This window comes from Monodelphis domestica, chromosome 4 (genome assembly GCF_027887165.1).
Source record: "Monodelphis domestica isolate mMonDom1 chromosome 4, mMonDom1.pri, whole genome shotgun sequence".
Taxonomy (NCBI): Eukaryota; Metazoa; Chordata; class Mammalia; order Didelphimorphia; family Didelphidae; genus Monodelphis; species Monodelphis domestica.
In genome coordinates, this window is record NC_077230.1 from 179033175 (window position 1) to 179058116 (window position 24942).

The 24942-nt window shown below is 35.2% G+C and overlaps 1 protein-coding gene and 1 long non-coding RNA gene across 3 annotated transcripts in view; one reads left to right on the plus strand and one right to left on the minus strand.

Annotated features, from left to right (window-relative positions):
• The first annotated feature begins 309 nt into the window (after positions 1-309).
• The window catches only part of LOC103102393 (uncharacterized), a 56422-nt gene continuing 31789 nt past the window's right edge, over positions 310-24942 (plus strand). Inside the window, exons 1-2 of the long non-coding RNA XR_008911226.1 lie at positions 310-967; positions 4542-4666. This is a non-coding gene — a long non-coding RNA (uncharacterized LOC103102393). The remainder of the gene's footprint in view (positions 968-4541; positions 4667-24942) is intronic.
• The window catches only part of ABCB11 (ATP binding cassette subfamily B member 11), a 110409-nt gene continuing 107291 nt past the window's right edge, over positions 21825-24942 (minus strand). For both annotated transcript variants that reach the window (XM_007494326.2, XM_056793981.1), the window contains one exon: positions 21825-23944. In XM_007494326.2, coding sequence (XP_007494388.2) covers positions 23744-23944 — 201 coding nt within the window. In that variant the 3' untranslated portion in view covers positions 21825-23743. The remainder of the gene's footprint in view (positions 23945-24942) is intronic.

The window sequence follows — 24942 nt, forward strand, 5'->3', positions numbered from 1 at the left end:
TCATTGGATCAATCCTGAAGTGGTCATTTACATTTAGGACTGAGAGAGAGCAAAGGAAGCCTGGGGAGCTAGCAGTCCTTTTTCAGTGTTCGATTTGTAGCCTGAATAGTTCCCAAATGAAGTCAGAGGTGAGTCGAGTTAGGAGCTTCTCTGAATCTGAAACCACAGGATCACTATTAGCCCAGATCCCTGACAAGCTCTTTCCCCAGGTTTTCCCACCTTGAATGCTCTTTTTCAGGCTGAATAGTATTATAGGGACCATAACAGATAGCTTCAAATCACAGGATCACAGGATCACACAGGCTCACCGATCTAGAGTTGGAAGGGACCTGAGAATCGATTTCATTCAATCCTCTGATTTTACAGCTCAGCAATATTAAGTAATTTATTTATTCAAGGATTTTTGTTCAGTCGTTTCAGTTGTGTCTGACTTTACAAGACCTCATTTGGAGCTTTCTTGGCAGAGATACTGGAGTGGTTTGTCATTTCCATCTCCAGCTCATTTTACAGATGAGGAAACTCAAGTAAAGGGGGTTAAGTGACTTATCTAAGGTCACATTGTTAGGAAGTTTCTGAGGCCAGCTTTTAACTTAAGACAAATCTTCCTGCCTTCAGGTCTGGCACTCTATTGTCTTTGTCACCTAGCTGCCCTGTACCAGTTTTCATGGGTATTAAGTGTCAGGGCATTAACTCCAGAGTTAATACTCTTCCCCTGTATTATGCTGCTGTCTATTCAGCCCTTAAGCAGCTCCATCTTCCAGCCACAGCTTTCTTTGTTTGTTCCCCGAATAGCTTTCACTGTTTGATACAGTTGGCACTGCCTGGAGTGGCCTAGATGGTAACAAACTTTCTCTGCTACTGAAGCTACCTAGGCAGCTAAGTAACCACTCTTCACAGTCTTGGAGAAAACTTCTGTTTTTCAAGGATGATGGAAAAGGCTCATCTCATCCCAATTTAGCTGTCAGAGGTAAGCTGAATTTAGCTGACTTGTCTTACTTCTAACTTAAATATAAATATTCAAAATGCATCCCTATTCAGATGAAGAATGTCAAAGTGATAAGCCTTCAGGAGAAGAAAATCTAGGCAAGTTACACAAGAATCTGTCCAATTAATTATAAATCTTTAAAATAAACACAAAGACAGCTGCTAATACTAAAGCAAGAGAATGAAGGCTCTTTCTTTTGAGGGGAAGGTTTTTCCAGAAGTCCCATTTAACCATGTTAAGTGGAGCCCTTTTGATGCATCAGAACACAAAAGGGTGACATTTAAAAGCTGCCCAATGAAGCACTGCCTTATTGGAATTTCGGTAGTGCCTTAAATTAGCTATAAAGGTTAATTTTTATGAAACCACAGCTTTCGGATCTTTAATCTGTTTCTAAGAGACATAACCCAGATTTTGCTTTATTAGAAGCCTCGATACATTATTTGAACTATATGATGATAAAAATATTTAGCATAATGGTATACAAGTACTTCCTGAGTTTTATGATTAAATGAGATCATATATGTAAAGCCCTTTGAAAACTTTAAAATGCTATATCTAGAGTTGGAAAACTGATGATGAAGTCATACTTTTCTTGAGCTAGAAAAGGGCAGCATATTCTTTTTCAGAGGAGAGCCTGAGGCAGAGATTTATCCCAAGTGAGTGAGCAGCAGAGTTGAAAACTAGGGCCTGGGTCCCCTAACACCTAGTCAGTTCTTTTATCCCCAGACCTTGAAGTGCCATTTTTACAGATGGGTTATCTGAGACTATCTTGGTTCTAAAAATGATAGTTACTCTCAACAAAGTACATCCCATCAAGAAGAGATACTTAAGCTGTCGAGGGACATTTACACATGCCATTTACTTATGTGGTAGCTGTCATTAGTGGTTTCTTGTGCTAGAAGTCTGAGGGTGATTGCAGAAAATTGCTGGTTGAAAATGTATAAAATCAGCAGCAGTTTCAAGAAGGACCTGTCAGGCTCAAAACATCATAAGATCCAATTCTAAGAACTAAAAGTCCCCAAGTTTCTACTCTGTCACATAAAATTGCAGTTTACGTCAAATCAGGGAAAGGCTTGGTTGAAGATGGGGACTAATTACTGTACTTGTCTTTGCTACCTATGATGGCGATCCCAACCTGTGACTTTTGGTAAGGCAGAAGAGATGGGTCTAAAAGAGCAGGGACAAGCAAATGACTGTGGTTCTGGAGATTCATTCAAAACCTTAGGCATTACCTTCTGATCTGAGAGGGGGAAATTTCTGAACTTTTTACTGAAACAAGAGTGTCTGAGTCTTTGACAAAGGATGGAAGGGCAGCTTTTTGGGGGTCTCAAAATGTGTCATTTGCCCCTCCCATTAAAATCTTGAACAACATATTCTGAACTATGCCATAGAAAAGAGAGTAAAGAATGACTGGCAGTCACTATACTTTAGAGCATGACTACTCTGGGTTGTTTGTGAAGATGTGGAAAAGATGCCTAGAGGAGATGCTTGCCAAGGGGAGCATCAACTTCATCTGTGTACCTTACCCATTTCTGTTGTTGGTTGATGGAGAATGAGAAATGACTTCCCTGCTATGAACATTCTGTCACCAGCTCTACAGAGCAAACATACAAGTGGAGAATGGATCAAATAAAATAATTCAGATTGGTAGCTATTACTATCCTTGATGGAAACTCAAAAATATACTACCCCTTGAGAATGGAATCATTTTTCTGGTTTGTACTTGTGTCTGCTTGTCAATAGAGAATCAATATTTTCCCATATCCAGACTTTTTCTCAAAGTTCCATAATCTCTTATTGCCTGCATGACCAATGCTATAGTCTGTTTAGAAACTCACAGATTTTCTTTTTAAATCCTTTACTTTCAATCTTAGAGTCAATACTAAGTATTGGTTCCAAAGCAGAAATGTAGTAAGAGCTAGGTAACTGGGGTTAAGTGACTTGCCCAAGATCACACAGCTAGGAAGTATCTGAAGTCACATTTGAACCTACACCTGGGTTTGAACTCTCTAGACCTGGATCTTTATCCACTGGGCCATCTAGCTGCCCCAACTCACAGATTTTTAAGTAGACCAATCTTTAAAGAAAGGTCACTCTGCTCTGCATATATATATATATATATATATATATATATATATATATATATATATATATATATATATATATATATATATATATATGCTTTGCAATGGCTTGCTTTAACCTGAACTTCTTTCATACTTTTCCTCTCCATCACTTCAACAATGGAATTCTCTCCATCCACAGTTCCATAGCTCTCTTCTTGAAAATCAGGAAAGTCTGCTGGGATAAATGATATTTTTATATTATGATCATATTGTAAACCTTATTTAATTTCTAGTAAGCTTCCCTTTGTGAAAGAAGAGTTCTTGCAGTATCATCATCCAAACTCAATTCAAATTATGTTAACAAAGTTGATTCATTCAAACTCTTGTCTGGCAGATAGCCTTAGGCAACAGATTTAGAATAGAAATATTGAATTGTAAATTAATTTGTATAAGAATTGCATGTAAATAGTGTTTTTGAAAGTATTTGAGAGCGCTTGTAAATATATCACTTTCTCTTTCTCTTTTTTAAAAAATCTTTTTTCCAATTTCATGTAAAAACAATTTTAGTTCTAAAATCTCTCTGTTCCTCCTCTACCCATTCATTGAGAAGATAAGCACATTGATATAGGTTATATATATGCACGCATGCAAAACACATTTCCATATTAGTCATGCTGTGAAATAAAACACAGGACCACACTCACACACACACACACACACACACACACACACACACACACACACAAAACACCAAGAAAAAGGAAGAAGGAAAAAAGTATGCTTCCATCTGTACTCAGACTCCATCAGCTCTTTCTCTGGAGGTGGACATAGCATTTTTCATCATGAGTCCTTTGGAATTACCTTAGATCATTGTATTTCTGAGATAGTTAAGTCATTCACAGTTGATCATCCTACAATATTATTGTTACTAATATGTCCTTTTCTTAAACATTTTAACTGTCCACCCTCTCTTCCCCCCACCCAATATTTCTCAGTTATCAGAACTTTAACTAGGTCAGGATAATTGAATTTTTGGTTCAATTCAGGTCACCTATATTTAGAGAACACAGTCAGATTTATACTCCTTAACAGCTAGAAACAATTGAACTTAACACTTAGCAAGATTAATTGGTTTAAGTATAAAACCCAAATCCTCTCTCTGAAGTTCCTCCTCATCTTGGTCCTCTTTCATTCCAATGGAAGATTCTTGAAGCTCCAGGATCTTCTCCCACCAATGAATTTACTTTTTTAAAGTAGATTTTAGGGCACATTCATGATAGTTGTCTTGGACTCCTTTTCTGAAGCTCCGGATGCTAAACTTGTTAGTTAATTAGTTCTAACTACCCTTTATCCAGACAGTTTCTGAAGTAAACAAAAGTAAGTTTTAGCCCAACCCTTGTCCCAGGCATTATAAATTCCAAATATGCAGACTCCACTTTAATGAGAAAGTATCACATGCTACTTTCTTATGACTTGTGCTGTCTGCTCAGCAAGTGCTGTGGTCCTGAGGAAGTTGTGGCGCTGTCCTCCACACAGATCCAATGTTGATGGAGTTGGGAGAATTAGCCACTTCAGACAATTTTGAAGCACATACCCATAGAGGGTATACTTTAAGGTATTGCTTAAAACCAAACAATGACTTTGGAGACACTCTGTTTAATGAGAAAGCTATAATGGGAAACTGTGGCCAAGAGCCCAGAAAGAAGTCAGGTCAAGCCTTAAGAGAACAAGGTAGAAAATTAATTTTATAAATGAGGTAGATAATTGAGGTTAAGTAGCCCAAGGCACAGAGATAGTAAACATCAGAAATGAGATCTGAACACAGCTCTTCTCATTCAGTCAATCAGCCATCAAATATTTATTAAGTGACAACTATATTCCAGGCATTGTGCTAAGTGCCAAGAAGAAAAAAGGCAAGAAAAGAGTCCCTATTCTTAGGAAGTACACAGTCTAGTGGGGAAGACAACGTACACACAATGACATATGAAGAAGGCATATACAAAATGAACTTGACATAATCAACTGAGGAAAGGCCAGTGCTCTTACTGTAATGCTACAGTCATATACTAAGTTCATCTACTCTTGTTTCTGTTTATCATTCCCCAATTAAATATATCACATTTCTCCTGGGATTTTCTGTTTTGTATAATTTTTGCAAGTGCTAAAAAGCTCTTGGTAGCTCTATTTTTTTTAAATCCTTGCCTTCCATCTTAGAATCAATGCAATATATTAGTTCTAAGTCATGAGACCAATAAAGACCAAGCAATGGGGTTTAAGTGACTTACCCAGGATCACACAGGTTCCAGTCTCTGAGACCAAATTTGAACCCAGAATGTTCTATCTCTAGACCTGGCTTTCTATTGCATGAGATACCTAGCTGCCCCTGTAGTTCCATTTCAAGGAGGCCCAGGTACCCCTCTCCCCTTAGCTTGATCTTAGAAAGAGCAGTAGATGATACTGGGGGAAAGTGAGATAAATGCCAGATGAAAAATTTTTTATTAAATAGGAAGTCATAGGTCAGAGGATCTTAAGCTAGTTTTTGCACAATGGACTACTTTGGCAAAATGGCAAAACCTATGAAGTCTTTTTCACAATAAGATTTTGAGGTTAAATGTCCTGTCCAGGGTCACCCACACAATAAGATTTTGAGATATATAAAATAAAATACATAAGACTACAAAGGAAACGTTCTATGGAAATACACTTATTATTAAATTTTTTAAAAATTTCATTGACATAAAGTAAAGAACCCCTATTTTAGGGCTTAATGTTTTTTGTTTTCACACTCAGGTAATGACTAAAGAACCACTTAGGAATGGCTCCTGTAACTCTCATTTCCCTCACTGCTTTTCCCCAAACTTTCAGAGCTTTAAAAATACGAGTTAGAATTTGGAGATTACTTTTCAAGTTGCTAATTATTATTACTGTTACTCAGACAAAACCATATATATTTGAAAAGAATATTCTATTATCAAAAACTACTTCTTTAATAAATTATTTGGGACTTAATAACTTTTAGTAAACCTTATGCATTGGTCTTTGAAAAATATTACAACAATTTGTGTCTGTATTTTATAGATGGAAAAGTGGTGCATGGAGATGCTAAGTGACTTTACTTGAGACATTCCAGTACCAAATGGAATGGAAAAATCATAACAAAACACTTTGTCACCCTATGACATATGATGTCTTTCTGTTCTTCCTCGCTTTTCCTTCTGTAATTTTTCATTTTCACCATTTGGCTAGTCCTAGGCACAGAAAATCAATAAGGACCTTAAGGAAGTTAGACTCAGATGATTATAGATTTGGGACTTGAAGGAACTCAGAGGCCACTTTGTCCAACCCTCTCATTTTACTGGTGAGGTAGGTAACTGGGGCCACATGAGGTTAAACAACTTGCCCAATGTACCCAGTAGGATATGAAATCAGTTGCTTCACTGCAGAACCAGTGCTCTTTCAAAGAGACCACAGAGTGGTGCTACATCAAACTACCCAAACTACTATGCATAGCTTCTCAACTTCTATTAAGTTCATTTTCTATTCTGTCTCAATGAATCTGGCCATGTTCTGGTTAGAGCTCAGCCAATAAAATCCTAACCCTTCTTCTTCAACTACGATCTTTATAATATCAAAGTAAACAGATAAAGCTAGTGTCATATTTAAAAGACCATGCCTTTTAAGGGAGCTATGCTTGATACTCAGGAAAGTCCTCAAGAAAGATTCAAAATGCAAATTATAATCTGATAGTCATATTCACATTTTGTGGTGAAGAAGAATCAGAAGGAAGAAGGAAGAAGAGGAAGAAGATGATGATGATGATGATGAAGAAGAAGAAGAAGAAGAAGAGGAAGAGGAAGAGGAAGAGGAAGAGGAAGAGGAAGAGGAAGAGGAAGAAGATGATGATATTCAATGATATTTTCCCATAATATGAACATCGTGTAAGAAGGTCAAGAAAACCATGTAGATAAAGCTGCAGTATTATATCATTCCCTTTATTCCCATATTTTATTAATAATGACTAAACAGGCTTCTAACTTCTACAAATATGGTCCATGACCAAGTTCTTGTCTCAACACCTCCACCCTTAGATGGCTGAAATTTCACATTTAAGTGAAAATTTGATTTTTTAGTTTCCATGACTTTTCATAAGAGAGTTCTGTCCATCTATTATTTTCATTCTGTGCCTAATAAATCTTTATTATTAGTTAATAGGGTAACACCAAATTGTGTTGTGGTTTTTTTAACCTCAACATCACTCCAAATATTTGCATATTTATACTATAGAGCTTTAGGGATGTCTTCCTTTTGCTGCCTAGTTATTATGGTTTATCTTTGTATACCTGAGAACAGAGTTGCTTCTGAGCTTTAGTGTCTCCTTCAGGCTAGAAGAAGCTGTTAACTGTAAATTCAACAGCTGGATGGACTGTCTTTCCTTTAATTTTTTTTCTTCATTGTTCAGATTGTCCTGGGTCTGAATTATTGTGTTAAATGATGAATTTGAAATGTTGCTGAGACACTCTGTCTATTCTCTGATTACTCATTATGGACCTCAGAAGTCTACAATTAGAAGCCTAATGAGCATATTACTATGCAATGCTGGCCAGTGATAATTAGATGATGATCATGTGCATTACCTTATTTACAGTCCATTCATTTAGATTAATTGGGCATTTAATTGCAGATGATGTGAAAGAAATTTGAAATGGGTTTAGAGGAGAACTTAAGGTATTGTCTTGTATATTCACATATTAGATACTTGTAAAAGCATTCATTAAGCAACTCAGTATCTAGTAAATTGGGAAAGATAAGTGTGAGCACAGTTTATTTTATAGTATGGACATATATTAATCTTTAAGTGTACTTGGAAACATTGACCAACTTTATGATTTATCAGCTCTCCCACCTCCCGTGCATCTATGAAATACAGCTGAGTTCTACATTCATAGGGAAATGCTGTCCAATACTTCCAGGACTGTGCTGGAACCAGCTCAAAGCAGTTTAATTTTAAAAATGATAGACCATCACCTGTATCAAGGCAAAGTCAAAATGACTTAGAAATAAAGAGTGATATCATATACAAATTAGGAAAGCACAAAACAGTTTACTGTCAGACCTACGAATAAGGGAAGAATTTAGGTCAAAGTAAGATATAGAGAACATTATGAAATGTAAAATAGATAACTTTGGCTATGTTGAATTAGAAAGTTTCCTCACAAACAAAAGCAATGGAGTCAAGATTTACCAGTAAACATCAAACTGGGGGAAAGTCTTTAGAGCGAGTCTCTCTGACAAAGGTTGGTTGGAGTCAAATTAATAAGAATAAAAAGCATTCCTCAATTGCTAAATGGCCAGAAAACATGAACAGGCAATTCTAGGATGAAAAAGTAAAATTTTAAAAATTGTTTTAAATTTTAAAATTTGATCACATTAAAAATGTTCTGAATGACTATTGATTAGAGAAGAATAAGTTAAAACTACTAACTGTAAGGTATCATCTCACATGGATCAGACTGGCTAATGTACCAAAAAAGGAAAATGATAAATGTTGGAGAGGATATGGAAAATTGAGACACTAGTATAGTGCTCGTACAAACTGACATAACCATTATGGAGAACAATATGGAACCATGCCCAAAGGGCCATATTGCATACCATTAGACCCAATAATACCACTACTAGGTCTGTATCCCAAAGAGATTAAAGATAAGGGAAAAAAGCCTGCTTGTACAAAAATATTTATAGTGGCTCTTCTTGTGGTAGCAAATAATTGGAGGTTGAAGGGAGATCCATCATTTGAGAAATGGGTGAACAAGTTGGATATGCTTGTAATGGAAGGATCCAGGACAACTCCAGGAGACTCATGACAATAAAAGGATATCCACTGCCATAGAAGGAACAGAGTCCGAATGCAAATTGAAATAACATTCTTTATTTCCTCCATGAATTTTTCTCTAGTATAAGCAATAGGTGTCTTCTTTTGCAATATAACAAACATGGAGATATGTATTATATAATGAAATATTACAACCTATGTAATATTACCTGCTTTCATTTGGGAATTGGGAGGGTTTGGAGAAAGAGAGAGAACTTGGATTGCAAATTATCAGAAAACAAATATTTAAAAAAATTGTATTGACAAATAATCTGGAAAAATTACTATAATAATAAAATGAAAAAATATGGAGTGATGTACATTTTTAGTCCAGAGAGCCAACTATTAAATATCAGAACCCCCTTGAATATAAGTAAGAGAAAATTAGAAAACAGGGGCTAGGTGATAACTTTATGAGGATCTTCTGATAGGTATAATTTATAATGGGAAATTCAGGATCCAGAATATGAGTTGAAAAGAAATGTCAAGGGCTAGATAGTCCAACCCAAACATAACTGAGGACCCTTTCTACAACATGCTTGTCAGGTGATCTTCCATTCAATCTTTCCTTAAATATCTCTTGTCAGTGAACCTCCTGAATCAGCCTATCTCAATTTTGGATAGCTGTAATTCTTTGCAAAATTTTCCCTACACCAATTATAAATATGTTTCTTCTTCAATTTTACTCATTACTCTTAATTTTGTCCTCTAATGCCAAGCAGAACCAATCTGTTTCTTCTTTTACCCCACAGTCCAAACACTTGCAGACAAAGTTATCACACCTTCCCTAAGTTTATAGGCTAAATCCCTCAAGTGCCTTCAACTAATCCATGTGTGATATGAAGTTTAGGCCCCTTACCATCTTGGTTGTTCTCTTCTGGATACTCTCAAGCTTTTCAAATCCTAGTGGAATTACTATATACTTTAAAAAAAACTCTTTATTTCCTCTTTTATTGCTTCACATATTTATCTATCAATATTTTATTCCCTTTGCACATATGTATCTTGCTTGAAACATTTCTTTGTCTCTTCTCTTTCTTGTTCTTGTCATGGTTTGCTGGGATGAGGTTATAAAATATATTGCAATATGTTATAATATGATTTTTATATATTTTTATTGCACATACATTACCATTTTGTATGAAGATTAGTTTTAAAAAGTCTTTGTAAACCAATTATCATTTTAATGGAAAGAATTCTGGATCTATATACTTTATTACTTCACTATGAGGTGATGTGGAGATACCATCTATTTTATATGCATGTGTATATGTGTATAATCAAAGTTGAAACAGTATTATTTTTCCTTTCCATTTTTCATACTTTTGCTTAGTTTCCATGTACTACTTCCACACTATATTAAATAAGATAAAAAAAATAAGATCCAAAGGCTAATTTCTTTACGTATTCTGTTGCAAGCAATTGTGCTTTCAGCTTTGGGACAGCTAGAACATGAATCCTAGTATAATTTTGCTTTTTCTATCTGTTTAGACACAATTTTTAGATGAACCAAATGATGGGTGGCATTGAGGCACAGCAGGCTAATGAGAATCCCTGTGTTTCATCCCTAAGACTGCTATGATGGGCAGCCATCATTTCATTTGTGAATAAGATGAGGAATAAAGGGATGGCAGGGAGAAGATTCAGGCTGTCAAGAGCAAATAATGAGCTTGAGATGGTGAAAGGGGAAGAGGAAGGGGAGGAGGAGTCACTGTCTAACTAAGATAAAAAAGCCTCTTCTTATGTTCTTTATAACCTAAGAGACACTTTAGCATAACAGATTGGGTACTGGACTTAGCAATAGAAAGTCTTAGGTTTGAGTCTTGTCTGAAACAATTGTTAGTTGTGTGATCTTGGTCAAGTCATTTTTAGTCCCTAGGCCCTCCTCTTCCCCCTCCCTAAAATGGAGTTAATAATCATCATCATCACAAAGTTGTTATGAGACTCAATATATAGGATAATATATCTAGATATGGGATAACATATCTAGATGCAGTTCAAATGTGAAATATTATTATCTTACTCTCCCTTTACTACCCTTTCACAAAGAGAAGTTTAGCTCTGAAAGGAATAAAGATATAGAAAAAGCTTCAAATCAACTGATCAAGGATGTAAGATAATTCTTTTCTTAGAGATAAAAATTTTGATGTCTGAAAGCAGAATAACTACTTTAATTTAATAAAACGTGTTAAAATATGTGTATGACAAAATTGTTTTTAAATGGGATTTGAATAGGTCATAACAGAAAATAAATTAAGGCATAAGGAGAAATAAAAATTGTCTTATAAAAGATGTATGAAGATTTCATCATTTGTGGACATTTTGATTGTTTACAGGTGGCAGAGAAAAAAAATTTTTAAATTCAAAACATTATGAGGAAAGTCTCAAGAACAGAAAATAAGACTGAGAATCATGTTGAGAACTTAAGAGTTAGCCCCTCAGTTCACTTTGCTGAAAGTATTTTCAAGATTCAACATGAGAAATCATTTAACTATTTGGAGATGATTTTAATGGTTTTTCAAAGGATTATTGATTTCTTGGAGGAAATTCATGAATTGCTATTTTTTAAACCCTACCTGGTTCTGTCTTAGAATTGATACTGTCTATTAGTTCCAAGGCAGAACAATGGGCAGAGAAAGGCTAGGCAATGGGAATTAAGTGACTTGCTAAGTGTCACAGAACTAGGAAGTATCTGAGGCCAGATTTGAACCCAGAATCTTTCATCACTAGGCCTGGTTCTCAATCCACTGAACTGCCTCACTGCTCCCATGAGTTGCTATTTTTTAAGTGAAAGATGAATCACTGAGAGCCAGGAGATACTAATTTGAAGGAAATTGAATTTGAAGGAAATACTACATTTGAAGACATTGGATGACATGTTACCTTTACAAAAACGGATAATATAATAGGACATAAAAACCTCAACCAAGTGTAGAAAATCAGAAATATTAAATGTATACTTTTCAGATCATAATGCAATAAAATTACATTCAACAAAGGGCATCAAAAAAAGACTAAAAATTGGAAACTAAATAATCTTATCCAAAAGAATGAATAGGCCAAAGAAGAAATCATGGAAGCAATCAGTAATTTCATTAAAGAAAATGACAATATACTAAAATTTATGAGATGCAGGCAAAGCTGTACTTAGGAAAAATTTATATCTCTAAATGCTTAAATCTATAAAATAGAGAAAGAGCAGATTAATGAATTTAATATGGAACTAAAAAAATTGAAAAAGAACAACTTAAAAATGTCCAATTAAACATCAAATTGAACTTTTGAAAATCAAAGGAAAGATTAATAAAATTGAAATTAAGAAAACCATTGAACTAATAAATAGGAAAGATAGATGGTTTTATGAAAAAAATAAAATAGATAAGCCATTGGTTAACTTGATTAAAAAGAAAGAAGAAAACCAAATTATCAGTATCAAAAAGTGAAAAAGAGTAAATCATAGCCAATGATGAAGAAATTAAAGCAATTATTGGAAGTTATTTTGCCCAAATATATACTAATAAATCTGAAAATCTAAGTGAAATAGATGAATACTTACAAAAATATAAACTACACAGTCAAAAAAAAAAAAGAAGAAATAAAATGCGTAAACAATCCCATCATAGAATTGCCTAAGAAAAAGGTCCAGGACCAGATAGATTCACAAGTGAATTCTACCAAACATTTTTCCTTTTTTTTTCTTCTTTAGAGTATTTTCCCAATGTTATATGATAAATGAATCTTCGTCCCCTTCCTTCCCCCTCCCAGAGCTGACAAGCAGTTCCATGGGGTAATACCTGTATCATTGTTCAAAACATATTTCCGTGTTATTCATATTCAATCTTTTAACACCAAAACCCTGATCATATCCCCATTGAACTATGCAGTAAATCATATGTTCTTCTTCTGTGTCTACTTCCACAGTTCTTTCTCTGGATGTGGATAGCATTCTTCTTTCTCATAAGTACCTCAGAATTGTCCTGGATCATTGCATTGCTGCTAGTAGAGAAGTCCATTACATTCAATTATGCGATAATGTATCTATCTCTGTGTACAATGTTCTCCTGGTTCTTCTCCTTTCACTCTGCATCAATTCATGGAGGTCATTCCAGTTCATATGGAATTCTTCCAGTTCATCATTCTTTTTAGCACACTAGTATTCCATCACCATCAGAAACCACAATTTGTTCAGCTGTTCCCCAATTGAGGGACACCCTCTCATTTTCCAATTTTTTTTTTTGCCACCACGAAGAGGACACCTATAAATATTTTTATGAGTCTTTTTCCTTATTATCGCTTTGGTTTATAAATCCAGCAGTGGTATGACTGGGTCAAAGGGTAGGCATTCTTTTAAATCTACCAAACATTTAAAGAATAATTAACTCCAGTACCACATAAACTATTTGGAAAAATAGAAGAAGGAATCCTTCCAAACTCTTTTTTATGACACAAATATGGTACTGATATCTAAACCAGGAAGAACTAAAACAGAGGAAGAAAACTATAGACCAATCTCACTAATAAATACTCATGCAAAAATTTTACATAAAATATCAACAGGAAGATTACAGCATTATATCACCATGATCAGGTGAATTTCATAGCAGGAATGTGGGGTAATTCAATATTAGGAAAACCATCAATGTATTTGACCACACGGGTAACGAAACCAACAGAAACCACATCATTATATCAATAGATACATGAAAAGCATTTTACAAAATACAATACCCATTCCTTATAAAAACATTAGAATATATTGGAATAAATGATACCTTCCTGAAAGTGATAGATAGCATCTATCTAAAACTATTAGCAAATACTTTCTGTAATGAAAATAAATGAAAACCCTTGCCAAATAAGATCAGAGAAAGAGCAAGGATACCCATTATGACCACTGTTATTAATATTGTGCCAGCAGTACTAGCTATAGCAATAAGAGCAGAAAAAGAAATAGTAGAAAAATAGAAAACAAAGTTATCACTCCTTGCAGATGATATGATGGTATACTTAGAGAATCAACTAAAAACTAATAGAAATATTTAACAACTTTAGTAATGTCACAGGATACAAAATAAATCATCAATATTTCTTTTTTCCTTTCAAACCTTACCTTCCATCTTAGTATCAATACTGTGTATAGCTTCCAAGGTAGAAGAGTCGTGAGGACTAGGCAATGGGGGTTAAGTGACTTGCCCAGGGTCACACAGCTAGGAAGTGTATGAGATCTGTATCATCAGCATTTCTATTTACCACCAACAAAGTCCAACAGCAATAGACAAAAAGTGAAATTCCATTCTAAATAACTCAAGACAAAAAATGACTGGGGGTATATCTACCAAAACAAACTCAATAACTATATGATCTACAAACCTTAAAATTTCTCAGACTTGTGAATGTTAAAAATTTCCCCATTGGGGAATCTTCAATTGAAACAATTCCCTACCAGATAATGAGAACTCTACTTGAATGTGAAAACTCCTTGCTATGGGAGGATCTCTACCCCATCCCTACTTGGGACTGCTTTAGGGGAGAAAACTCCTTGCTATGGGAAGACCTCAATTCCACCTGTACTTAAAACTGCTTTAGGGCAGAAAACTCCTTGCTAAACAATGAAAGTACTTGAAAACCATACTTATAAAGGAAAGGAGTTCTTTGAGCCATGCCTGTTTTTGGAATTGATACAATGGGATGCTAGGTGCCTATAAAAGTGGGGCAACTTGTAAACTACTTAGACCTAAAAGGTGAAAACTTACTCAGAGGTTTTCTCTTAATGAAATTAGTCGACACAGCAGCATTTTTTTCTGACTTACTAAAGAGATTAATCTACTCAGCTGTGAATTCAAAATGGGCTGTCTTTTAGAAAACATCTACAGTGATTGGTAGATGGAAGAACTTAGGGAAGGTGACATAGGAGATTTTGCCCTTAAAAATAAGAGCTCAGAGAAGAGCTGAGAGGTCATTCTGAAACATTCAGATTGAGGAGGACCCATTCTGAAACATTCAGATTGAGGAAGGACTGATTCTGAAACATTCAGATGGAGGAGGGAGCTGGTGAAAGCAGCTGAGATGATGCTGGCCTGGTGTCCTTGCTTAGGCAGACCTTGTGGTGAGTGTTAAAAGACTGACTGACTGATCTCTCTCTCTTAAGACTCAGGTCTAGGCCATGTTGGCTTAAGGCCCTTCATACTTATTTCCTTCTTCTCTCTTTCTCTCTTTTCTTTAATTATTAATTAAAATCTCTATAATTGGGAATATTTCCTGGGGACCACCTTATATTTGATTTAAAACCAGGACACTGTAGTGAAACATATTTTCTGCAGTCAAATTTACTCACCCTCTCTTATAACTATCACAATTTATATCTTCCACTATTTTAATCACTACAGTTTAAGACCTCAACCATTTTAAATCTAACAGATCACAATTACAAAGCACTTATTACACAAAGTTAGAGCCAAACAATTGGGAAGACATTCATTTTTCATAGATAGGCTGAACTAACATAATAAAAATGGCAATCTTATCTAGATTGATTTATCTATCAGTGCCATATCAATCCAACTACACAAAAATTATTTCATTGAACTATAAAAAATAAAAACAAAATTTATTTGGAAGAACTAAATGACAAGAATATCAAGGGGATCAATGAAAAAAATATGAAGAATAAGATCTGGTTGTTCCAGATTTCAAACTGGACCATAAAGTGGCAACTATCAAAGTAATCTGGTAATGGCGAAGAAATAAAATAGTGGATCAATAGAATAGATTAGATAATTAACACTTGGTAGTTAATATCCATAACAATTTAGTCTTAGATAAAACCAAAGATTTAAGTTTTGGGGGAAAAAACGCCCTATTTGACAAAAACTACTGGGAAAACTAGAAAACAGTATGGCAGAAACTAGACTTAGACCAATATCTCACCCTATATACCAGGATAAAGTTAAAATAAATACTTGATCTAGAAATAAAGAGTGACATCATAAACAAATTAAGGGAATGTGGAAAAGTTTACCTGTCAGACTTATGGAGGTGGGAAAAATTTATGGCCAAATAAGACATAGAGAACATTACAAAAGATGAAATGAATAATTTTGATTACATTAAATTTAAAAGGTTTTGTAGAAACAGCATCATTGAAACCAGGATAAGAAGGGAAAGAATAATTGGGGGTGGGGAATTATGGCAAATGTCTCTTGCAAAGGCCTTATTTCTCAAATATACATAGAGAACTGAGTCAAATTAATAAGAATACAAAGCATTCAACAACTGAAAAATAGTCAAGAGATATAAATACGCAGTTTTCAGAGGAAGAGATCAAAATTATAATCTATGAGGAAATTATTCAAATCCCTATTGATTAGAGAAATGCAAATTAAAACAGCTCTGTGATATCTCACGCCTATCAGATTAGCTAAAATGACCAAATGGAGACAACCGTTTTGTAGAGAAATATGGAACCATGCTCAAGGGGTCCTAAAACTAATCACACCCTTTGACTCAGCAATAATACTACAGGGTCCAAATCCCAAAGAGATCAGAAATAAAAGAACATATCCTAATGGCAAAGAATTAGGAACTGGGGAGTTGTCCATCACTTTGGGAATGGCTCAACAAGTTGTGGTATATGATTGTGCTAGAATTCTATCGCACTATAAGAAATGAAAAACAGGATGAAGTCAGTAAAACCTGGAAAGATTTATATGAACTGATGTAAAGTGAGCAGAATCAGGAGAACAATATATTAAATAGTAACAGAAATAGTATAAGATGATCAACTGTGAAGAACTAAACCATTATCAACAAAGCAATTTCCCAAGACAACTAACTATAAGGGACTCATGATGGAAAATGCTATTCATAGCCAAAGAAAGAACTGCTGAGAATTGTCAGATCAAAGCACACCATCCTCCACTTTATTTCCTTCATCAGGTTTTTATTGTATGTATGATATGTATCTTCTATCATGACATGAGCAACATGGAAATATGTATTGCATGAAAGCACTGGTAGCAGACTATCACCTCAGGGAGGCAGGAGAAGGGAAGAAGAAAATCTGGATTCCCAAATGTCAAACAACAAATATCAAAAAATGTTTCTACATGAAACTGAAATTTAATTAAATTTTTGAAAAAAAAGAAAGATTTTGGAGGTACAGGCTAAGGCTTTCAAGATTGAAAAAAATAGCAAGGGGTCAAAAAGAAAGCATCTTTTGCCAGTTTTTTGAAGAGACTCTCAGCAGTAGTAGTTGGCTGATAGACTTCAGTTACATGATTTTTGATTGGGTAAAGACAAATTCAACCTCATTCAACAAGTCAGTCTCAAATATTGTTCTTCAGGGACCTGGAGAGATTAAGAAACTTTTCAGCTGTACCAATAGCTCTTTGCTGACCCTCTCTGATTTGAGAGGGAAAAAAGCCAAAATGGAATAGATTGGTATTGTTGCTGATGTGTTATTTAAGAGCTGGCTAGGCTGGTTTGTCTTACACAGAGACAACCTGAATTGTTTGTCATATGCGCCTTTCTGATTTAAAAAAATTAACTAATTTGTTTATTACATTAAAGTTCCTCATTATCTACCTCTTTCCCTTTCATCTTCCCACTAGAGAAGGTATTATTTGTAAAAAAATAAGATATGTATATGTAAAACTATGTCTTACCTATTTCTATGAGTTTTTTCTCTGGAGGTGAACATACACAGGTTATTCTTCAAAACAATATTTCTTTTGTTGTATATAATATTCTTTTAAGTTTTGCTCATTTTGCTCTTCGAAATCATGTACTTCTTTCCATGTTAAAAAAAAACCTGTTTCCAAGTATACAGAATGAAATAGTGCACTGAATAAGCTACCCTGAGCACATGTTTTTTTCTTCCCTTATGTTCTTTTAATTGGGTGCCTAACTGTTCCTCAGAAATTTACACTCTCCCCCACTCATTTACTGAGTACATTGACAAGAGAGTATGAACAATGTTTATGAGTGGTTTGGGATATATTTTTATTATTCATGCATTGGTTTTAATATATGACTTATGGGATGCTATAATTTTTTTGGCTAAGAAAATCATTTTAATTAAGGTCTAAAATGTCATTGCTGTGAGTGGCTGGTTTGTGTAAGCAGGAAACAGATTGGTAGATTTGGTAGATTTTCAATAGCTAAAATGAGGAGTAAGAGCAATATAGTTACCCCCTAGAACTTTGAGAGACTTTGAATATAATTGTATTCTCTGGGAACTTAGATCTGCCAGAATGAGAGCAGGCTGGAAAGAATCCACTAATCCAAAGAGTATATAGGTAATCATATGCCCTTATGATAGATAGGTGTGAGATGCTTACATGGAAATATAGACTTCACATACTATGTCTTATATTTCTGGGGTTCATGAAGAATTTTTCCTCACCTATTTACATTAATATGGGAGAAGAGACTTTAGGGCTCATTTGCTAGCCCAAACAGGATAGGTCATCACAGATCAAATCTAGAAACACCCATGTAACTCAGAAACCTTGTATAGTATAGATAGTCTTTGATTCCTATCCTCCCTACAGGCCACCCATCTTCCATTCTCAATCATATGGAGGGAAAGAAGCAAAGATCTAAAAGAATGAATTAGCCATAGGCAGAAGAGAAAAGGAACCTCTCCTATTAGGATAGGATAGGATAAGCCTCTACTTAAAACAAATAAAGCATATATTTTTTTCCTACCAAAACTAAACAAAACCTTCATCACACATTGATTCCATTACAAATTAGAGAATATTTAGTTTAAATCAATACATAGATTTCTTCTTTTACTTAAGGTCAGTTCCTCCTTCCCCAATCTAAAATGTTTTTTTCACTCAGTTTTATGATTTAGCAAAATTATTCTCTAAATACTTGGTGCCACAGAAGATAGTGATTTTGCTAAAGGAAGACAACCTTTTAAATATGAATGCATCAGGAAGGAAATGTGAATGAAACTGATGATAAAGCAGGGACACATTTCTTGGAAACTCAGCATTATCCCAAGCTCATTGAGGATTGCATCCAGCCTTTCTAAAAGAAAGAAAGGCAAAAGGTTAATTGAATCAAGAGGGATTCAATTTAAATCACCTTCCAGAGAAGGAGAGTACTTTGGAAATGACTCAACATCTTCTTTTAAAGAGGTGATAAGTATACCTAGACATGTTAATTTAGCACTGTTATGGGACCTTTTGTCACTAGAGCTAGTAACATTTTCTCATGACAAAACATTTGAATAATTGAGTCAATCAGATCTCCTTAGGTAGGACAGAGTCCTTCAGTGTTTTACCTTTGAGTACACCACTGTGAAGGCAGAGAGGGGGTATCTGTATTTTGTCTTTGTTCCTACAGTATGGTGGTTTGGGAGATGCTTGAACCATGAGGAAGGAGGAAACAGAATTGATTGAAGGAAAGAATTTCAATTGTCCCCACAGGAGTAGACAACTTTTAAGCCAGCTTCCAATAGAACAGGGAGATATGCAATCCCTTTAAAAGGGCTATGGTATTAAAAGTCAGTCAGTGAGTCAATAAACATTTATTGAACCCTACTATGTGCCAGGCATGATACTGGAAAAAAGATAAAATACTGCCCCAGCCTTCAAGGAGCACACAATCTAAAGGGAGAGACAAGCAAACAAGTGTGTCCAAACAAGCTATATACAGGGAAAATAGGAAATAATTAAGAGAGAGAAGGCACTAGAATTTTTAAGGGGGTTGGGAAAAGCTTTCTCTAGAAGATAAGATTTTAGTTGAGATTTGAAGGAAACCAGAAAATCTAGTAGGCAAAGAAAAGGAAAAAGAGCATTCCAGAAATCAGGAACAAACAGAAAATACCTGGAGCCAAGGTACTAAGTGTCTTTTTTGGGGAACAGTAAGGAGGCTAGTATCACTGGATATAAGAGTACTTGATGGGAAGTAAGGTATAAAAAGACTAAAAAGTACGTGGAAGAGAGTGAAGGAAGCAAGGAAGTTGGAAGTTATGAAGAGTTCTGAACACAAGAAAAAGAATTTTATATTTGATCTTGGAGGCAATAGGGCAGCACTGGAGTTATTGCGAGTGAAGTGTTTGGTGTGTGTGGCATGATTGGATTTGTGATTTAAGAAAATCATTTTGGTCACTGGATGGAGGATGGATCTAAGTGAAGTATTAAGAGTTAGTAATATCTAAGGATCAAGAGATAAATCTACTAATTCTTCTGTAGCACAAATTCATGAAATGGCTAGATTTCATTTTATACGGGTCTAAACAGGAATGTCTATCAAATGTCAGGCAAGCTGATGAACTTGACTACAGTTTAGGAAGTTAGTTACTTGCTGAAGTTCCATATTATTCCAATGCCATCTAGTTCATCATTACCTCTTCTTCAGTGGTCTGGCCTTTGTACTTCCCCAAACATCCAATTAATATACTCCTAATACAATTTGCATGTTAGAGGATGGTGTTTAGATTATATGGACACCATATAGTTTCTAAGTGACTTTAAATGTTTTTACCATGAATCTTCTTCATATTGCAATAGTTTACAGAAGTGTGACAAACAGTTCTTTATATGGAAGGGATTTATATAAATTGTTCCAACTTGGGGATCCAAGAGCATGAAGAGATTTCCACTTGTGGAGAGTGACTGAGAACACATTTTGGCCTTATGTAATCATTCAATCATTGAGACCTGGGACTCATTCACTATATCTGGCCTTGCATATCCTAGCAGGCTAAAATGAGAGAAGACTTTTCTAACTTTCATTGTTCCTTAGTGATTCTATGTGATAGCCAACCATGAAACACCACAATTTCAAATGAAGTAAAATTTCTAATAAATAGCAATGGCAAATAAAACATTTGTGTAAGAAGGCTATGGCATGTCACCAATGGCAGCATAAATGCAAAAAGCATTTTAATATACATTGTTGAGAACATAAAGGAGTAGGTCAGTTAAGTAACAAAAAGAAGAAGCAGAAGTTAGAGACCCTGGGCTAGATGATGGTTTTAAAATTGATGGGGGGCTGATAGCAGGTAGTGAGGGGTAGTAAGAGGAATATGACTTTATATGCTGAAATTTTGCATTTCTCACCAGTTAGCCCTAGTTAAAGATCAACCACAAAACCTTTAGTTTTATCATTAGTCAAGTATGAATTGCTGATTGATCAATTACCCATTCTGTGTACTGGATGTACTGGATATTCTATACTGGACATTAGCTTGTGTCTAATCTGTTTTATTAATTACTTATATGGTTCTATGTTTATTTTAGATTGGAACTGTAAGAAATAATTAATTACCTATAGTGGTCCTCCAAGACTCCATATCCCACCCCACCATGTTCTCATTCCAGAAGGGTAGCGAGATCTCTCCTACACTGACAAATGATGACAAGATGGATAATGGACCACTGGGGACTCTGGCATGCCAGAAGAACTTGGCCATTCTCCTTATTCCATATGACATCAAACCCCAAAATACACCTCCACCTGAGTTTTGTCATGCCCATTTTCCAGGGTTTTGGGGAAAGGTGAAGATTTCTCTGGAATGGGAGATGATTAGACCCCAAACCCTAATAAATATGCCAACCCTGATCCACAGTGTGGAAGCCGATGCTCTCTGGGCTTGTCCATCAGCTCTAAAGCTACCTGATTAGCCCCCAGAGTATTCTACCAGCTAATTGGCTATTATACCACCATAAACCTCTTCTTCAAATAAAATTCTTTTCTTCTGGATTGAATAGAGTTTGAGTCTCCCATTCTTGCACTGAGACCCTCCTACAAATTTGGGTGTGTTTCTCCCACAACTAAAAGATGTGTATTACTTTGGGTACATACTTTATGGAAGATTTGCAGAAACAAATGGAAAAATAATCATATAGAATAACAAGACAAGGAGGGGTTGTGATTCTTCAACTCAGTTTGACATGTTTATTAAGTACCAACCATGTGCTAAGCAGAGAGTATCCAAAGACAAAAACAAGACAGTTTCTGTCTTCAAGGGACTTACTGTCTATTTGCTGAAAGGAGTAGTTATGTCTACAAAATCACAGATCCATCAGTTTTATATCCTGGGGTGAAGGCTCAAAGGTGATATATATATATATATATATATATATATATATATATATATATATATATATATAAATTAAGTTATAGTGGGTAGACAGCCAAGTCCTGAAAACTGGAGGCCCTGGGTTCAAATCTGGTCTCAGACACTTTTTAGCTATATGACCCTGGGCAAGTCACCTACCCCCAATTGCCTAGCCCTTACCTCTCTTATGCCTTGGAACTGATATTTAGTATTTATTCTAAAGCAAAAGATAAGGGTTTTTTTTTTGTTTTTAGAATATTACCATGGGTTTGATGTTCAGAAACTAGAGGCCATGCCATAGTAAAATAAAGTAGGGAGTTTCCTATTCTTTCTTAAGCATAAGAACTCCAGAAAATATTTTGAAATAGATGACATTATTTTTCTTTGATACCTCCTGCCTCCTTTTTCTCACATCTCTTCTCCAATAACAGTGAAACTGTCCTCAAATTTGCATCCATCCCATGCTGACTGTGTAGCCTATTCAAACCTGTATTCTCCCCATCCCAATCTAAGAGCTCTGTTACCTATAATTAATTTCTGTCCCATTCAGTCATAGGATCATAGATCTAGAGCTGGAAGAGGCCTTATAAACGATTGAGTCCAGTCTCCTCATTTTACAGATGAGGAATTCAGGGCTTAAGAAGGTTAGTGATGTGCCCAAGGTCACACAGATGGTAAGCACAAGTCAGTATTTGAACCAGGTTCTATAATTCCAGAGACAAGATCCATTCCACTGGATCATACAATCAATGCTTCAGTTTTCTCAGTGTGGGCAATATTGGTTAGGTATTGGTAGAAAAGTACTCTGAATGAATTTATGTACAACAATATGTCCTGATAGATCCTTAAACTCCCCAGGGATAATGATATCTTCAGAACAAGATGAGGAATTGGTGGAATTCCAAGGAATGTCACATAGCAAAGTGATCATGTTCAGACAATGTGGGGGGTAATAACTTTGATCAGCCATCACATAGGCAGGCTGACCATGGCTGTAGTTTTTCTAGCTATTTCTGTTTTTTTTTTTTAGTTTCTTCTTTCCCTCCATTTCTGATTCTCTAAAGGCACAATCATTTTCAAAATATCTCTCAACACAGGAACAACCAGGTCTCCACTGAGAAAACCCATTAGATATGGATTAGAGAGTATCCATTCACATGCATAATCATTTCTACATTTTAAGTTTATAGGTAAGAGCCTTTTTATGAGCATGATTATGAAAATTATATGTATATACACATAATATAGGTTTAATATAATTATTCTTTTTACCTCATAGCATTATAGGAGGATTGATTGAAGGATTGGATATATTTAGTTTGGAGAAGAGAAGGATGATGGAGGATATGATGTCTGTCAAGTATTTGAAGGACTATCAGAAAGACTGGATTTATTCTATTTGACCCCAGATGGAAGAAACAGGAAAAAAAAGGGTATAAGTTGAAAAAAGGCAAATTGAGACTATATCCTAACAATTAGAATTGTCCATAAGTGTATTGGGCTACCTAGAGAGAAAGTGGGTTCCCCTTCCTTTGAGATCTTCACAAGGAGGCTGGATGACCACTTGCTGGCTATCTTCTAGCAAATATCCCTTTTACTTTGGGTTGGATCAGATGGCCACTAAAGTCTCTTCCAACTCTGAGTTTTATGAGTCTGTGATCATCATGGTTTGTTTTCAAAGAATATGAGATACTTGTTGAGAAGCAATCAATATTCCAGATGTACAACATTCCTGAAGAAAGTCAACTAATGGGTGCCCCTGTGGTGACTAGTTTGTAATATACTCCTCTCTGGCCCATCAGTTCATTGTGAGTTCCTTTTTCAATGACAACACCTTGTGACACAACAGCTATAATATCTGCATTTTGGATGGTGGAAAGGCGGTGGGCAATGACAATGCATGTCCGTCCTTCTCTGGCTTTATCCAAGGTTTCTTGTACTGTCTGTGAACAAAGGACCAAAAGTTCAAGTGGAGATACATGGCACCAGGTGTCATATTCTCATCAGTGCATAACTCAATACCATGAAAATCTGATTGAACATGGTGAGGGTATCATCACCAAGGTCATCATTGGCATTTATATAATACTTGAGTCTTGTGGATAAGGTGAGGGATTTAGAGTCAGAAAGACAGAAGTTTAAGTCTTGCCTCAATCACACACTAAAATGGAAGCCAAAAATATACTAGGACCAAATTAATTAAGGAAACATATGCGGGGTTTAGTTGGTTACATCTCACTCAATGTCTAGTATATAGACATTATTATCTATATTTGTAAGGATTTTGTTTTTCTTTCTTTTTCACTGGCAGTTGGGGGAGATGGAAGGGAGGGAGAGAAGGCAGATAACTGAAAAATATAAAATATAATTTAAAAAAGAAATACCCACTCTTTTCCTAGCAGAGAGATAATGAACTTAAAATGCAACATATATTTTTATAGATAAGAAATTATTTTGTCAGAATATGTACAAATGTATTGAGGAATTTGTGTGTATTTTTAAAATACATTCAATGGGCGAGATAGAAGACAGATTAATTTTTTAAAACTTGCTACTTAAAAAAGAGAAAATTTTAAATGGAAAATTTGGTTTATGATAATTATTAGCTTTTGAAAATCTCCATTTGAGTTCCTGAAAGAATTTTATAAATAAATCATATTTAGTGATTGGATTTTGGTTCATTTGAATCAGTCACATTGAAAACAATACTTTACTACCATTCTAAATATTGTTGCTGTTGTTCAGTCACTTCAGTTGTGTCCAACTCTTTAGAACCCCATTTGTGGCACTTTTGGGGCAAAGATTCTGGAGTGGTTTGCCATTTCCTTCTCCGGCTTATTTTACAGATGAGGAAACTGAGGTAAACATGACTAAATGATTTATATAAGGTCACTCAGGTGGTATGTATCTGAGGTGAGATTTTAACTCAGTACAAAGAGTT